General features: G+C 33.7%; 1 protein-coding gene and 1 pseudogene across 3 annotated transcripts in view; one reads left to right on the top strand and one right to left on the bottom strand.

The window, feature by feature from the left end:
- ABCA5 (ATP binding cassette subfamily A member 5) overlaps positions 1-18,500 on the top strand; it is a 61,565-nt gene that overhangs the window by 22,350 nt on the left and 20,715 nt on the right. For both annotated transcript variants that reach the window (XM_081029057.1, XM_081029058.1), the window contains 11 exons: positions 910-1,020; positions 2,159-2,334; positions 2,828-2,947; positions 4,020-4,158; positions 5,408-5,498; positions 5,670-5,809; positions 6,825-6,944; positions 10,273-10,474; positions 12,696-12,865; positions 15,377-15,504; positions 15,930-16,067. In XM_081029057.1, coding sequence (XP_080885183.1) covers positions 910-1,020; positions 2,159-2,334; positions 2,828-2,947; positions 4,020-4,158; positions 5,408-5,498; positions 5,670-5,809; positions 6,825-6,944; positions 10,273-10,474; positions 12,696-12,865; positions 15,377-15,504; positions 15,930-16,067 — 1,535 coding nt within the window. The remainder of the gene's footprint in view (positions 1-909; positions 1,021-2,158; positions 2,335-2,827; positions 2,948-4,019; positions 4,159-5,407; positions 5,499-5,669; positions 5,810-6,824; positions 6,945-10,272; positions 10,475-12,695; positions 12,866-15,376; positions 15,505-15,929; positions 16,068-18,500) is intronic.
- On the bottom strand, positions 7,146-7,519 carry LOC308488847 (small ribosomal subunit protein eS25-like; annotated as a pseudogene). The gene has a single exon. The product of its transcript is annotated as a small ribosomal subunit protein eS25-like (transcript).

Raw genomic sequence — 18,500 nt, 5'->3', positions numbered from 1 at the left:
GATAAACTATTGAAATCTTTTTCACTTTTGTCGTTTTTATTTTTCCTCTTGGTTCTTTTATATAGGTTTTAGCTCTTTACCAACATTCTCTTGTGAACATGATAGCATAATGGTTTTTAAATCTTGTCATATGGTGCTAATATCTACATCTCCTCTAGGTCTATTTCTATTACCTGTCTTATTTATTGGCTTTTGGTTTTAACTTGCTTTCTCCTGCCTGGTTATTTTTGGCTGAGTGTTACATATTGTATATGAATCATGGTAGAGATTATTTGGTGCTCTGGAAAATGTAATCTTCCTGAGAGGATTTACTTTAACTTCTGGCCTACAGCTCTAGGGATACTAAATCCCAGATCACCTTCATCAAATCAAGGGTTATAAAGCTGGGTTTTCAGATCTCTGTCTCCTGTCTTCCTTCAGTCGTTGACGCATCTATCCAGCAACATTTCTTTATTCCATTCTTTCAATTTAAATTGAACTTTTCAAGCATTTGCTTAGCCATTACCATGCTGTTGGTTAATTTCTAGGTTTTTGCCAGCATATTTAACATGCCTGTAAACACCCTTGGGAACAATACTGGGAACAAATTTTTGTTGGTTTCTCTGTTTTAAATCCCTTGGAAATTCCCAAAAGTGGGTATATAGAACCTTTCCACCAATATTTTGTGCATCTTCTAAATCTGTTAGTGTAACAAAAAAATAAAAGTTTATTACTTATTGTTCATACCATTGACTATGGCAAAGAATTATTACGCTATAATATTAAATATGCTCTTAAGTATGCTGGTAACTTTAAATCTGTCTTTTAAATTTATTGATTTATTTCAAGGTTGCTCAATTATTATGAATTATCTTGTATAGCCCAAAATAAATAAAAGTTATATTTGAAAATTCTCCTTTCCTGAACTAGATTTGTCATTTGATATATATGAGGGTCAGATTACGGCATTACTTGGCCACAGTGGAACAGGCAAGAGTACATTGATGAATATTCTTTGTGGACTATGCCCACCTTCTGATGGTGAGTTTTCTGACTTAAAAAAATCTCTTCTTTTATTAGTGTTATTAACTAAGGTATCACAATATAATTACCTTGAACTATATACAGATTGATTTTTGTCAGTGATTTGGGACCAATTTCTATGTCTATAAAGGTGTTTTCTCTCTTTTTTTTTGATTACACACGTTTGGTTTTCAATAGAAAATAAAGTGATTCGATCATGTTTAATAAAGTGAAAAGGATCGAATTTTGTATCTGTTTTATCAGGTATTTTGTGTGCATGTGTTTACTTTTTATTTTCAAGGAAGAATAAATAAGTAATTAATTGGATATTAGATGAGACCTGTAGACATTTCAGGTTGAGAAAATAGATTTCTGAGTATGCAGCAATAGTGCAAATGATGGAATGATAAATGTCAATACTATCTCTTAAAATAATGTATTAAGAACAATATCTGAAACATAATTGTTACATGAGGTTTTCCTATAGGTGAGAATTCAGTATGACAGTTCCGTATTTTCACAATGACCAGAACAGCAGTATATTTTACTGTAAGAAAAAGCCAAATTTCCATGTATTGAATGTGCATCTTTTTAAATTAGTTTAACTTTTAAAATTATTTTTATTTTGTTGTTTATCCATAATTGTGTCACTCTTTGATGGTAGTATTAATATCATATATGTATATAAGACTGTATAAGTTTTGTTATGATTCTCCATATATTATCACATTGATTTAACAATTCTTAAGTGGGGTATACTAGTGTTTACATAAGAGAAAAGCTAGAATGCAGATTAAGTGTTTTCTTAAGATTATACTGCTAGGTCGGGGAATATTTTTACCTTTGTTCTTTCCACTATTGCATAATGCCTGGAAATGAGGAAAATTGTTATTGGAATATAAATGTAAATAATGCACCAACTAAGCTTCTGGTTCCTTGCTCTTTCCACTATGTGATATGTCCTGAAAATGAGGGAAAATGAGATTGGAAGCAAATAGCCAATAGTATGGAAATGAGGATTGTAGCTTCCAAATTTATAATTCTTACTTTATGTCTATTACATACAACTAACTAACTGACTTATTAGTATACCTATATTAAAGCATGTATACAGTTTAATATTTAGTATAAATTTAAATACATATTTTGGTTTTAGGGTCTGCATCTATATATGGACACAGCGTCTCAGAAATAGATGAAATGTTTGAAGCAAGAAAAATGGTTGGCATCTGCCCACAGTTAGATATACATTTTGATGTTCTGACAGTAGAAGAAAACTTATCCATTTTGGCTTCAATCAAAGGAATACCAGCTAATAATATAATACAAGAAGTAGGTTATTCATACTGAAATCTTTATTCTCTCTAAATTAATAGCCTTTTGTAATAGTTTGCGTAATAAAACTATGCTTGAAAATATAAATACAAAACCTGTTCTGAGTCAGTAAATGGAAAATCATTAAAAGAATTAGATAGAATTTTGAGTAAAAGTTTTTGCACATATTAAATTGTCCTTGTTTAATCTGGAGGGCACTAGTCTCAATATGGGTGTTTCTTTTCTTCCTTTTCCTTTCACATACTCCTATCCCCACCACAGAGCCTTCGCACTGATCCCTTTCCCACTACCCAGGAAGTCACACAAAAGTAAAACATACCTTTCCATCAGGAATCTTATTATCTGTTACTTCAAAATTAGTATGAATATATGTCAAAATTAAATTCTGTACTAAAAGAACATTTTTGAAGTTGATATACTGGAATGCTTAAAAACTAATATTGAGAATTATGTAAATGATGTTTAAAGAATGACGTTCACACTTTTACAGGTGCAGAAGGTTTTACTGGATTTGGACATGCAGGCTATCAAAGATAATCAAGCTAAAAAGTTAAGTGGTGGTCAAAAAAGAAAACTGTCTTTAGGAATTGCTGTTCTTGGGAATCCAAAGGTAAACAAATATTAGTGTCACTGATGAGATAATTTTAAATTATTTTAAATAAAAAGTAGGTTGTAGAAATATGTATATATATACATATATATATATGTATATATATATATACATATACACATTATGTGAAGTTTAAACATACTTAAAACACTATAAGGTATGGATGTAATTATAGTAATAAGGTCTTAAAACTGAAGTCAGAAAGCAATATAATATCTTTATGGTAGTGATCCCCTTTAGGAAGGGGAATAGAAAGGATGGCCTTTCTATTTAGTTACATGTGCAGTGTTTTATTTCTTTAAAAAAAGATCTGAAGAAAATATGGCCAAAAATATAATTTATTAAATTTCAGTGGTGGCTTTAACAGTATTCTATTATTCTCTATAGTTTTCTATATATTTGTAATAGTTTGTAATACTTTTTAAAATAGAACAAAATCAAAGGAATAGTTCAGCATTTGTTTTCCTGATTTAATTTTCGTATGTACATCTTCTTGTGCTGTTCTCTGTCCTGTAGAAACAGAACCACCTGATAAAATGCTTTGCAAAGTGCTAGGAAGCTCCTAGGCGTGCTTGTAGCTAGGAACCCCATTGGTCCTCACCATCCTGTTACTTTTCCCCTTGCCACTGCAGCTTGGGGATGACTGTGTTCTGGCTTTATGTTAATTTATCTTCCTTCAAACCCCCATCATCATGTTTTGGAAATTAAAAATAGTCTTAAGTTGCTTTCCTTGAACTAAGATAGGATGTATTTTTCTAACAAGCAATTGTTATATTTAGAACATTTAATTGTTCGGATAAAGCAATATACTTAATGTTTTTTATTTATCTGATTGTTATTACAGTTATGTCATATATTACAGACATTAGTCTTTTAAAATTAAACTAAGAAAATTTACATGCCAAAATGATAATTTCTAATTTCTGTGCTGACTTGAGTGAAAAACTCACATCTAATAGATTTCTGAGTGGAAATAATAACTTGAAATGGAGAAGCTTTTCAGTCCACATAAATTTTATATACTTTGGTTTTCCTGAGGATTCCCTGCCCTTCTCTACCTCTTTTCACACAGATACTATTGTTGGATGAACCAACAGCTGGAATGGATCCCTGTTCTCGTCATATTGTTTGGAATCTTCTAAAATACAGAAAATCTAATCGGGTGATAGTGTTTAGTACTCATTTCATGGATGAGGCTGACATTCTTGCTGGTGAGATTTTTACTTTAGTTTTGAAAGATAAGGTCACGGGGCCAAATGGGAGATTGGACATAGAGATGTCCTGAGGAACAAAGAAGCGTGGTGCTCTTAACAAAAAAGTTATTAAATTTTTTAAAAAACTACTTATTTTTGTGTCGGGGAGGCCCTCAGACTAGTCAAGGTTCAGTCGTTTACTAGGAGAATTCTTAGGACTCAGCATAGTCTCACTCATGGGTATGAGTTACTGCAGTGACACCAAAAGGTATAAAGCAAAATCAGCAAAGAGAAAAGGTACACAGGACGAAGTCTGGAGGAAACCAGACACACGCTTCCAAGAATCCTCTCCCAATGGAGTCACAGAGGATGTGCTGCTTTTCTCCAGCAATGACTTGTTAACAACATTTACGAAATGTTGCATACTACAGGAGCTCATTAGAAACTCAGTGCCCACGGTTTTCACTGGGCGCTGGTCTTGTAGGCACCCTCTGCCTAGCATATACTCCCAGACCCCCAGAAGGAAAGCAGATGTGAAATATAATTTACATTGTACAGTTTCGGTAGAGTGAGCCATCCTTATCTGTTCTAGAACACTCCTAAAATCTAGGTTTCCAGATACCAGTCAAGGGCCAACCTTGTAAGCAGGCCTTTCTAAGAATAACAGTCGCAGGCCTGCTACGTTAACTGTTTTCTACACAAATCTAAACACACATGTATAAAAAATTCAGCTTTAAGCCAACACATGATTTTTAATAACTGTGACAAGATCCAAGAGTTTGAAATTGTAGAGCACCTTTCTGTTTATAATCTAATAAATTGGGCATGTCATTCATATGATTAGCAGTATCTTTGTTTAAAAAAAACAACTAACATTTTGTTTTCGTTGCTTTTTTGCAATTGTTTTTACCTTTGGTTATAAAGGAAATAATGAAAGTGCTTGCATTAGTAAGTCTTTTAGGGAGAGTCTGAGATATTTGGAGCAGTATTGGGAAAGTAGACTTGAGAGTTATTCTGCCTCGATACAATTCCTGTCTTCGTCGTTTAATAGTTATGTGAAACGTGGGCAAGCTATATATTTTTCATTGCTTCAGTGTGCTCATCTGAAAAAACAGGTGATGATAATGTACTACCTTCCTCATAAGGTTGTTATGATAATTCAATGAGGTAATACATTGATGTCTTCTATGGTAATTCATAAAATATAAATGCCAGTTATTAATGCTATTACTAACTTAAAAATTGAAATGCAAATCTTTGTTTGCAGATAGGAAAGCCGTCATATCACAAGGAATGTTGAAATGTGTTGGTTCTTCCTTGTTTCTCAAAAGTAAATGGGGGATTGGCTACCGCCTGAGGTATCTATTCTTTATTGGTTCTATATTCTTGACCTACAGTTATTAAATTTAGGGCTTGTCATAATGTGTTTTGGTCATTTTTTATGGCACTCACTTTAACTTAACGCATTTAGAATTTACTTTTGGTTGTTTACTGAGTAATCATAAAAAATAATTTTTGGTTTTCTCTAGCATGTACATAGACCAATATTGTGCCACAGATTGTCTTTCTTCTCTGGTTAAACAACATATACCTGGAGCTACTTTATTACAACAGAATGACCAACAACTTGTGTATAGCTTGCCTTTCAAGGACATGGACAAATTTTCAGGTATTACCAAGTTTCAGTTTCTTGGTTGTTGAACCAGGATCTTACAACTGGAATAGGTTTTCTTAACTTTGTTTTCTTTTCTGTGTATTATTTACATGCTCTCAGGTTGCCAGAGTTAATGTTCCATTTCTGCTTTATTTTGCTTTAGGAAAATCAGAAATACTACAAGCCAACATGTTTCTTTTTTTATAGACAGCACTCAAGAAACTGTAACTAATATGTTAACTTGAATAAATAATTGTGTTTGTTTTGTTGTCAAAGAAAGAAAATACTCCATTTGCTTGCAGGCCTCCTGGGAATAAGATTTATGTATATATGTGTGTGTATTCATGTATATACACATACACATACTGTATATACACATACATATATACACACGCATATACATACACACGTATTTGTGTGTATACATAAACATATACACACACACACACACGTATAATTGTTTGTATATGTCCCCAAGTTCTTTTTTAGTTTCATGATACCATAGTGAAATATGTGGTTATATGGTAAACCCTTCAATTATTTTAATTACGGTATTAGTTTTCTGCTTTGTAACGAGGAACTCAGACTCAGTCTCCTTTGTCTGTTTAGAGATCTCTTAATAACCAAAAGGATGTTACTGATATACATATGTTGCGTAGAATTCCCATAGCATTTATCTCATAATTAGACATAAAATTTTTATGTTAGTTCAGTTGGTTTCTTTTGAGAAATGAAAAGGAATCATTAACTGGCTTGAAGTACATATGCCAACTTAATGTTCCCCTGTTTTACATTCTGTCTAAATTACTTCTTAGTTTTAATTTATAATATGATAAATATCTAGTAGATATTTTTCCATAAGCAAACATTTTTGGGGTCCTTAGCAATTTGTAAGAATGTTAAAAAGGTCCTGAGACCAAAAATTTGGAGAACCACTGTGCTAGCAGAGTAAATTTAGTCATATCCTATTTCTAAAGGCTATTTTAAAATAATTCGTGATACACAACATTCTTTCGTATTTTCCTTTCAGGTTTATTTTCTGCTCTAGACACTCATTCAAGTTTGGGTGTTATTTCTTATGGTGTTTCCATGACAACTTTGGAAGATGTATTCTTAAAGCTAGAAGTTGAAGCAGAAATTGACCAAGCAGGTAAAAACAAAACTAACAAAACATTTTAGGTAATTAACCAGACAGATGGTGAATAAGACAAATAATTATATAAATGTGAAATATATATTTAGGGGAAGAAAGGGCTGCAATAAACAGGTAAATAAATAACTGAAATATTTTTTTTGATTTGATTTAATAAAGTTTTATTTTTCAAAACGTACACTTGGTGGGACCTGTTCTTCATGCATCTTCACCAGCAGCTGGGGCATCCCCACCCTTGGTGTTTCTGGTGTAAATTACTTGAGCTCAGTGCTTTGAAACTAATTGAATAAGTCCTTTACTAAGGAGCTCCTGAAGGGCTGCCCTGGCCAAGGAACTGTGGATCTTCAGTCTCTCAGAGACAACAGCTGGCCTTAATAAGCTTATAGTTGGGAACTTCCTTACAGAGTTTGTCATATGTCGCTTTGTCAAACAAGACTACGTTATTGAGCTTGTCCCGAACTTTGCCTTTGGACCACTTCTTCTTTTTGGCCTTGCCTTCAGATTTGTTCACTGGGTCTGTCTGTCTTGGCCGACTTTCCAGCATCTTTCTTCTTCTTGTCTTTGGGCGGCATGGCGAAGTGCGGACAGCAGCGGCGACTGCAGTTTCGCTAAGATGTTGGACAAAAAGGAAAAAAGATAACTGAAATATTTACTGATAGGAGTTATGAAGGAAAAAATGAGGTGGTCTTGGGAGGCAAATAACTTAGATTATATCTTTAAGGAGGACTCTGTTGATATTAAAACTGAAACCTAGGTGGGAAGAAAATCTTAACTAAGTGAAGGTTTTAATGCAGAGCTTTCCAAATAAAGGAAACTGCTACTGCAAAGTTGTTAAGTGAGGAATGAGTTGAATGTCTTTGATGACAGAAAAAAGGGCACCGTGGATGAAGCTTAGTTAGCCAAGAAGAAGGTAATACGTATTGAGGTCAGAGGGGTAGGTAGGGACCAGATCATGTTTAGTCTTTGAACATTTGGAAAAGAATTTGGTTTGTTTTCTTAGTGCAGTGTGAAGCTATCAGGAGTTTTAAAGCAAAGGAGTAACATGATCTGATTTGCATTTTTAAAATATGCATTCTGGTTGTTGAAGGAAGTGTGGAAGCTAGAACAGTTAGGAAACTTACATTTAATCTTAGCTTGAACTAGAATGGTAGTGAAAAGGGGGAAACGTGAACAGACTTGGGTTATATTAGTGGTACTGGTGATAACTTGTTGATGGATTGTTAGGGGTTATGGAAAAGGAAGAATCAAGAATAATTCCTAGCTTTTGGCTTGAGAACTGGGAATGGAATTGCCATTTCCTGAGAAGGGGTGAGGAGCAGGTTTATGGAAAAAGGGAATCCAGGCATGATTTTTGGCTGTATTGTTTGAGGTGCTTACCAGACATCCAAGTGGTGATGTACAGTGGGCAGTTGGATTAACACAGTTGGAGCTAAATGATGATGTTAGGTCTGAAGATATAAATGCTGGAGTTACTCAGATATAAATGGTGATTGGATGAAATCGCTTAGGTAGCAAGTATAGATAAGAGTAGAGGGGCAAGCTCTGAGACTAAGCAATGATGGGCCAAAAAGGGCTGACTGAGAAGGAGCCAAAAAGGAGATCTAAAAGCCAAGAAAAATGGTGCGTTTGGAAAGAGGAAGTTGTCGATTATTTGCTGGTTGCTATGAGGAATAAGATGAGAACAGAAGAGATGTTTTTGGTAACATGGAAGACAGTGAGGGACTTGGTAGTGTGGAAGCCCGCAGTGACCTTGAAGGAGCCATTTCAGTGGTGTGGTAAAGGTCAAAGCTGGATGTGTGTAGTTTAAGATGAGAATGTGAGTTGAGGAAACTTCTTATGAAAGTGATAGGTGGTTGTGATAGTCAGGAGAGTGAAGGCAACAGGGATGTTTCTCTCAAACATGGAGAAAATAGACAAGTCAAGTTTCTCTTGAGGACATGATATCAGACTATAGTCAGAGAAGAAAGTTCATATAAAAATTTTGGATCTTATGGAGTTGGAGAGAGAACCAGTTCTTAAATTTGGTTATACATCCAGTTTGGTGAAATTGAGTAGAGATAAAGGTGTGGGAATAGAGGAAATACAGGAAGTTAGATGTAGAATTCATTACCAGTGAATATGTTTATAATAATTAGGATAATGGAAGAGAATTAGATGGAAAAGGTGCTTGTATATGTGATGCTAAATATTTTGGGGTAATGAAATAGTTTCTAGAAATGTTTGGGCAGTGGGAATAAAGCTGAGAAGGGTGTGCTCTATTTAGATATTACTGGTGTACTCTATTTAGGTATTTCCATAGTATCTTTAAGACCACCATAAAAAATAAATTTATATATTTCTATAGTACTTTTAAGTCCACCATAAAAAATAAATTTACTTGTAACATCAGTTTGCTTTTAGTTTGGCCAATTGTAATTGTTTTATTTTTTAAAAGTTAGTATATATCAAATTCTGTGAAGGTAAATTGGTGCTCACTGAATACCAAGATTGTGATATACAATATTTGAGCACCCATTTCTATTGATCAGTCCACTGTATCATGGGAAGGGAGACATTGGACGTAACTCATTTTACCAAGTCATTCATCTAAACTGTAGAATTGGTAAGATGCCAGGACAATCAGATTTTATGTAAACGCTATTTTATACATCATTGCATTCCACTCTTAAAATTTTTATTTAATGTTTGTTCATTTTTAAAATTTACCATAAGTCTAAGAAGTCCTTTTTTATGGCTCTCATCATACAATAAAGCCAGTTTTCACCTGTTTATTATTTTTCATCTGTTTTGAATTAAATTACTGTTATAAAAATAACAACTTGATTTCTGTCCTCATTGATGAGTTGTGTCTATTTTTGGTCTAATCACTTATAGCATGCCTCTTGCATTTGACTTCTTTTAACTTAATACTATGTTTGTAAGATTCATACATTGTGTTTGTATAGTAGTTTACTTTCATTGTTTTATACTAGTATTTTATTACAGGAATATTTCACAACTTATCACCTGTTGATACATAATTGGGTTCTTTCCATTTTATGGCTTTTTGGGATAGGGTAGTGGCTAAGAATATTCTTGTACATGTGTTTTGGTGAACTTATGTATGTATCTCTGTTGGCTTTATACCTAATAGAGAATTCCCTGAATTATAAGCTATGCATCTGTTCAGTTTTAATAATATTGCCAAAGTATACGAGAGTTCCACTTGTCCTACCTTATTGCCAAATGTTTGCTTCTTTAAAATTTACCTGTTTCCAAAATGTTTTCATCTTTTTAAGGAATATACTATACCATAATTTTCTTTTTATTTTGTTTCGGCAAATAGATTATAGTGTATTTACTCAGCAACAACTAGACGAAGAAATAGATTCAAAGTCTTTTGATGAAATGGAGCGGAGCTTACTCATTCTTTCTGAAACCAAGACTTCTCGACTAAGCACCATGAGCCTTTGGAAACAGCAGGTGTATACAATAGCCAAGTTTCATTTCCTTACCTTGAAACGTGAAAGTAAATCAGTGAGATCAGTGTAAGTATAGTCACTCTTCTGCCTGATGAAATGTTTTTTTAAGGACACAAATTAGATTTACTATCTTAATTTTTAAAATGTAAACATATAAATAATCTTTTAATTTTGATTAAAACTATAATTTCACATGTCAGAGAAAAGATTATGCTAACGGTAAATTTCATTGAATACCGTTAGAGCTTTACCCTTTTTTAAACTAGCATTTTTAAAATCTCATTTATAAAACGAAGGAGTGACAAATGTTCTCTAATTGTGTAATGTTTCAGTTACTGTCATTGTATTTAAATTTTATTTTGTATTCATGTATTTCATAATTATTTTGCATCTATTACTAACATGTATAGGTAAACAGCAGGAAGAATAAATTTTATCCCTATGTAATACATGAATAAGCTGAAATGTGAAGGAGTCTTTATAGCTGGTAGAACTGGGATATAAATGACAATTTTTCCACTTAGCTTTGCCCCTCAAGATTGCATGGGGTGCTAGACGTTGAATTATTTGGAATTAATATTAAATACTTTCATATACCATATACGTGTCTTGTAAGATCCAAAACAGTGACAGAACTGAAAATTAATAATCAAAAATAAGAGATTTGTTATATGTTTGAAATATGCTGAATTCATTTACTTTTTTGTCCAAATTTATTCAGTATCAAAGAAATGTCAATAAAGTATCTAATATATTCTCAGGTCAGCATTACTTAAAGAAAAATGTTTATTTAAATTAGCATGTTTCAGCTTATTTAATTGAACACTACTCTCATAAAATATTCCCTGTAAAACAATATAAGTTTCTTAATTAGCTTGGGCTGCCATTACAAAATAACGTAGACTGGGTGGCTTCAATAACAGAAATTTATTTTCTCACAGCTCTAGTGGTTGGAAATCAGATTAGGGTACCAGCATGGTTGGGTTTTGGATTCTCTTCCTGGCTCGCAGATGGGCCACTATCTTGCTGTATACCTCACATGATCTCTTTGTGCATACACAGGAAAAGAGAGAGCAAGCTCTCTGGTATCTCTTCTTATAAGGGCACTAATCCAGTCATGACCTCATGTAACCCTGATTTCCTCCCAAAGGCCTCATTTCCAAATACTGTCACATTGGGGGTTAGGGCTATGAATTTGGAAGACGGGTAACATTCAGTCCATAATAAAAAGTATTCTGTGGTCAAATATGCATTTGACCATGTATACATTTAGGAGATGTCTGTCTTGTATTTCCTCTTTTAGAGAGTTGCTCATTAGCATATAAAAAACACATTAGAGGTTGTATGGTAAAGAAATTCCTTCAACTTTGTTTAACCTGAAGTTTCCAAATATTTTTTAATCATGATATTTTTTTTAACCTAAAACACCTATTAACTTATGGAACTGGAGTTCAATGCAGTATATTTTTGGAAATGTTGATTTAGGTATTTTTAGAGCAATTTAAGAAAGATTTTTAAACAAATTATAGGGTTTCTGAAAAAATATAAAATACTAAAGTGCGATAATCTAAGCTCACTCTACCCACTTGTTGTGACAACCTATCACATATAATGTAGAGCTATTTTGCAGGATAAGATAGAAGGATATCTGCCTTCCAGCTAGAAGAGCATGTTGAATGGGTAATAGAATTATGTAGTGGGCCAGCTGCAAGTGAGGTTCCTTGTAACTATAATATTAATCTTGCTTTGCCTCTAGAGGAGCAATGGAAATTGTGGTTTGGGTGAAAATTCAAAGTTTCACTGTATTTTTATTTTCTTCTTTGTATCTAAAATATTTTTGAATCCTACATTTTCTAAAATATGAGAGTAAATAGTTAGAATAGAGGTAGGCAGGAAATAAGTTTCTTCAGGAGAGTAGAGATGTAAGTGTGACATAACGTCTGGTTCTTTGAAAGAATTGCAAAGAACACTTCTTTACCCTATGAAAATTGTGGGCATTTACCCACATAAATTAAATTTACCCTATAAAAATTTCAGGGTAACTCTGATCTAAAATATACTTTTATAACTTTTAATTTTGTCATTGACTATTGGCTTTCTGTTCAATATTGTCATGAGATCATTTTAGAGAGTAGAAATTCTACTCCCAAGTGTGATTTCTTTTTCAAGTTTTTTCTTTCTTTTTTAAAAAAATGAGTACCTTTTAATTGTCGTGTGAAGGAAGATTTAAAAAATAGATTTACATATTAATGTGCCTTTGAGCTGTATTATTTTTTTTTTCTTTCAGGTTGCTTCTGCTTTTAATCTTTTTTGCAGTTCAGATTTTTATGTTTGTGGTACATCACTCCCTTAAAAAGGCTGTGGTTCCCATCAAACTTGTTCCAGACTTATATTTCCTAAAACCTGAAGATAAACCTCATAAATACAAAACAAGTCTGCTTCTTCAAAATTCTACTGGTGAGAGTGTGTGAAGGTCTGTGAATGTGTGTTGGTTGGTGTGTGGGGGTGACGGGTAAATATAGGTCAGAAAATATGGATTTTAAATATGTATGTAAGGTAAAGGCATGCTCTGGCTGCACAAATATAAATTATGTAAAACTCCTTAATGCTGAACAATATATTGCAGAAGTTATATTTTGGTTTAAGTATAGATGACAGTTTTTAAAAATATTCTAATACTTCTTATAATCATAAAATTGCCTTTTTTGGTAGTAACAACATTCTCAGAGCAGCCTGTCTCATCTCAAAGTTTACTGTGAGAAAAATAAGCTTCAGAAGTTGAAAAAAGTTACACGTAATATTTATGAAATTACATATTTAAGTAGAAATGTTAAGTCTTCAAGGACTATGAAAAATTAGAATTAAGAAACATCACCTTAGATGTAAATATTTACAATCAAATACATTACACTTGTAATGGATGTTTTTGGATTTGCTATTGATTATTCTTATTACACAGTTGTGAAATATGAAAAAAAAAATTTAAAAACACATGACCATGAGCAAGGGGCAGAACAAATGAAAGGAACTGACATAGGATTCTGCTTTTCAAAATAATAAAACCTAATACAAAATATTATTCCTACATGATCGGTTGTTCCCAATACATCCATCTCCCATCTGCAAAGATAGTTTATAGTTCCCAAGGTTGTTGAATTGAAAATCAGCATTAGCAAACTCTGGCAGATATACCGCAAAACAAAAGCTACATCATTTGCTTATCTTACTGAAATATGTTAGAGAGTTGCATTTTCTACAACCCTTTCTATCCTCAAACTCTTTGGGGTTTAACATCTCCCAGCTCTTTACCTATATTCTAGTATCTTTCCTTTTGATTCACTATTAACTAAAGAGCTTTGCCCAGTGTTAAAAGAATAATCATAATTAGGGATGATTATAAAATACTCTTCAAATCATCACTGTTAAAATCTGGCTTTCAGTTTATTATGTAACTTATTTTTTTGGAGGAAGAATGATAGAAAAGGACTTTTGAATAGAAAATGTTACGTTTTGCAATTTTGCATTTTCTTTCATTAGAATTCTTGTTTTGGTGGGTTTTGTTTTTGTTTTTGTTTTTTTAAGGAGGGTGCAGCTCACAGTGGCCCTGGTCCATGCGGGTATCTAACCAGAAACCTTGGTGTTCTCAGCCCCCACTCTTACTAACTGAGCTGACCGGCCGTCCCTTGGGTTTTAATATACATTTCATGTTGCTAAAATATAGTACTATATGGAGCCTTTTACTCTGACATTGTGACTTTTTTTTTTCTATGTGTTTGGGGAATTGCATCTGTCTCAAGTTTTTCTGCTTTGAATTCAATCTCAAATGATCTGCAGAAATTCTAGTCTTTTCTAAGTTTTGTCCCTTCTGTTATTTTTTAGTACTTCTAGAAAATATGTATTCCATATTTTCCTAGGCCTCATTGTTGGTCCTAAATAAAACCACGTTTCCTTTAGGAATCACTGGCTTCTGTGTGTATATATTGGACGGTATCTTACCCTGCTTGCAAAGCATTTGTATCACAGGTGATACAGTTCCTTCAGTTACAGCTCTCTTCTCAAGAGTACAGAGCCGCTCTAGCAAGCTGGGGATAGGATTAGGCATACATGTAGTATCAGTAAAAGCACTATTCTGTCTGACACTCAGGTTTGGTGCTGAATCTGACCCACTCTGCCATACTACTTAGTTACTGATAATGTCTTTGGTTGGTTTAGATTTTTCTCAAAGTCACATTTGACGTCCTGGCTTTTGTGACAATGGAATGTTTTCATTCATTAAGCATGTCGGTATGAATTTAAACCTTAGACAGGCTTCAGAGTTTTTCCCTTGGCTCCAGGCAATTTAAAAAATGTAGATGAAGGCCTGATTGTGTGTTCTTATGTATTAAGGTAGTTAAGGCAATCGATATTTATAAAACTTGTGATATTTATTTCAAAGCATGCAGAAATCCTCTAAGGAGTGATGCTACCTAACTTCGTACCCTGGCTTCTACCTTTCTGAGCCTGCTGGTTATCTTATATAAAATTGCTAGATAAATTTTTATTCTCACTATTTAACCAAATACTGTGTATTATGAATAAAATTTCAGTGTAATAGTAGTACAGCAGCAGCAGCTAAAATTTGTTCAATTACAAAAAAAACACAGCCCCCGCTCTAATCAACTGAGCTGACCGGCCGTCCCTTGGGTTTTAATATACATTTCATGTTGCTAAAATATAGTACTATATGGAGCCTTCTACTCTGACATTGTGGTTCTGTTCTGAGGTTCTGTTCTGTTCTGAGGCCTGTGTATGTAGTGACTTGGATTGGAATCCAGGCTGACTGGCTCCAGAGCCAATGTTCTCAGTCATGTCTTAGCTGATGAAGATAAAATACTTTTTAAAGGAGAGCTCTTTCTAATGTTATTAAAAGCCTATGCCTGTTTCTCACTTAAACTGCTTCTTTATTATTTGCTTATTTTCTAATACCAGACTCAGATATCAGTGATCTTCTTCGCTTTTTCACAAAACAGAGCATAATGGTGACAATGTTTAATGACAGTGACTATGTATCTGCTGCTCCCCACAGTGCAGCTTTAAATGTGATGCAGTCAGAAAAGGTGAGTAATGTATCCAAGCAAATACCCATTTGGAATTTGTAAAATACCAAGATTTTTCCTCTAAAATTAATTATTTGCTGACTTGGCCTCATTAGTTGGAAATTAAAATTTACTTTTGGAAATAGTAGCTGAGTTTATTTATGATATATTTTATGCTCTGGTGGATGACCAATAAATAAAGCTACAAGGAATTTAATTTTATTTTGTTATATTTTTGTTTAAAATATCAAAGTATCTGTAGATTCCAAACCAGGTTGTTTTTATCTATGATTAAATTATTATTTCTCTGATTTGTTGACCAGCTCACAGTACAGTTAGTGAGAATTAGCTTAGTTGGTGAGAAAAGCTTGGTACTTAGCAACAATATATCCATTTATGTTTATATATGTATGGTATGTAATGAGTCTCTCTTTTTGAAATTGTAGGAGTATGTTTTTACAGCTGTTTTCAACAGTACTATGGTTTATTCTTTACCTGTATTGATGAATATCATTAGTAACTACTATCTTTATCATTTAAATGTGACTGAAAGCATCCAGATCTGGAATACCCCATTTTTTCAGGTAAACAAACTTTAAAGTGTGTGTGTATGTTTGTGTGTGTGTGTGTGTGTGTGTGTGTGTGTGTGTGTGTGTGTAAAATAAGTATTAAAAGCCAAGTGGTAATAACAAACAAAATCTGAGGAACTTCATCTTGTGCCATCTGGTTTTCTTAAAACTTGAACTGGCATGGTTTACTTCTAGGTTTAGGAGTCCCCAGTATTCGTTTGCTTCAGGGTCAAGGAGGTTCCGTCTTGGTGTCGATACTTTTGTAAAACAAAAGTATTTTTCATATTAATCATAGAAAAATTAAGATAATTTAAAAATGAATATTGTTTATGTAAATTCTGGATACTGGGTATTGAAAGGACCTTGAGAAGTCACCCAGAGAATTATTTTTCCTCTTTGTAGGACTGTGGGATTATAATTATGAAAGTTAACATAAGTCTTCAGAAAAATACTCAACATTTTTCTCTTAATACTTATGTGTTGTTGTTGTTTTTTTTTTTAACAGATTCATTGACTTGAATGCAATGACTATCCCACCTTATGTTTTTTGGTTTACTGAAAAATAAGTGGACAAATATATTTATTTATGTAATAGCATTTTTTTATTCCTATAGTATTTTGTAACAGCTGTATTGAGATTTAATCATACACCATCTGATTTCCAACTTAAAGTGTACAGTTCGATGGTTTTTATTATGTTCATAGAGTTTTGCAGCCGTCACCACAATCAGTGTCACATTTCATCACTCCCCCAGAAACAGTTATACCTGTTAATCGCTCCTTATTTCCATCTCCACCCCCAGCTCACCACAGTCTACTTTCTCTTTCCATGTCTATATAATCTACACCCAAAACTTTTTTAGTTTGCTGTGATTTTTTGCCATTTTTAAATGGAAATCACATTGAAGATTAATTTAGTACTTTTCTTGTTACAGTCATACATGGACATAGGGACAAAGTAACATGAAATATGCATTTTAAAAAGATCACTGGCACCAGGGTGGGGAGAGATTTCTGTGAGGAAAACTACGATGGAGGAAACAAAGATCAGATTAGAGATGCTTTTACTAAGTAGCATAGATGAGAGGAGATGACAAGTGTCTGAGTTAATGCAGGGGCAGTAACAGCGACAGAGGGAAAGGATGTTAAAGAGATGTGGCATACTTCATCACGGTTGCATTTGTGAGGTGAGAAGAAGAAAGGAGTCATATTAGAGAGATTCTTGGTTTATTTGGTGGAATGGAGGTACTGATTTCAGTTTTGAGTCTACTGAATTGTTTTGGCATTTGTGTCTGATGGACATGTAGTAGGCATTTGGATATAGGAATCGAGAGATTTCTGGAAATAAATATTTGTAAGTCACCAGTGCATAGATTTATTGAAATCATTGAAGTTGTAGATATCCCTTCTGATTTTTTTTTGTGTGAAATATTTCTGACCTGAAGAAAATAAACAACCATGTATCTACTACTCAAATGTTTCAAATGATAATATCTTGTCATACTTTTAAAAAAATTGAACTTTAAAGATACAGTTGAAATCCCCAGTGTACCTCTCCCCAGTTTTGTTTTCTTCTCTAGCTCCATGAAGTAACCACAGTTTCAAAGTTTATAATTCCCATACATGTTTTTATGATGTTACTACATTTGTGTATATCTATAGCTATTACAATACGTCTTGTAACTTACATTTTCCCTCACTGACATATAATCGTATTATTTTTTAAAACTAGAGGGAAAGAAATGGGATTTTTTAAAGCTCGCTATTCATAGGTATAGTCTTATTAATGTTCCATATTTTTTTTTCTGCATCAGATTCTGTGTAATTGAATCCCACTGTAGTCTCATTAGTCTCCATTTCTTTCTTCTTCTTTTTTTTTGGTCTCCATTTCTTGCACTGCTTAGCTTACATACTTGTTGGTTTTAGCCACTGTCATGTATAAGAGGTTGGGGAAAGTTCTACAGTGTCATATGGCATGAATTAAGGAGTTGGCTTTATTGGTAAAAGCTCAGATGGCCAGGGTCCACAGGATAGTCTGTCTCCACTCTTGGAGGGGTACGCCAGACCAGGGTGTCTGCTAGACGTGTGTGGGTTCTCTTCTAGAGCAGACACTTTCCTTGTTCCAGGGGTACATCTTACAGAACAAGGTTAAGAAAATGACCTTGTTGAGAGTGGGGGGTGAAACAGTACACTTGGTTCTGGGTAGTTTGCATTTGGGGCAGCTAGCGACCTTTGGGGCCTGTGGGAGCTATAGTCCTGTGCGCTGGGGAGAAGAAACTCCTGGTGCCTTAGGAAGCTGAGCTTGAGTACAGCTTTTCCCACTGGAGAAAAGTAGGGCCCTAAGATCCCAGTTGGCTTATAGTCCAGGCAACCAATGAAGGAATCAAAGATCATTCTGAGATGGTCATGTTCCTTGCATAGAACCACTGGTGGATATGTTAACTGCTT

Source organism: Rhinolophus hipposideros (genome assembly GCF_964194185.1).
Source record: "Rhinolophus hipposideros genome assembly, chromosome: 20".
NCBI classification, from domain to species: Eukaryota; Metazoa; Chordata; class Mammalia; order Chiroptera; family Rhinolophidae; genus Rhinolophus; species Rhinolophus hipposideros.
Note: the sequence above shows the minus strand (reverse complement) of the source record. Positions and strands in the feature narration are given on the sequence as shown.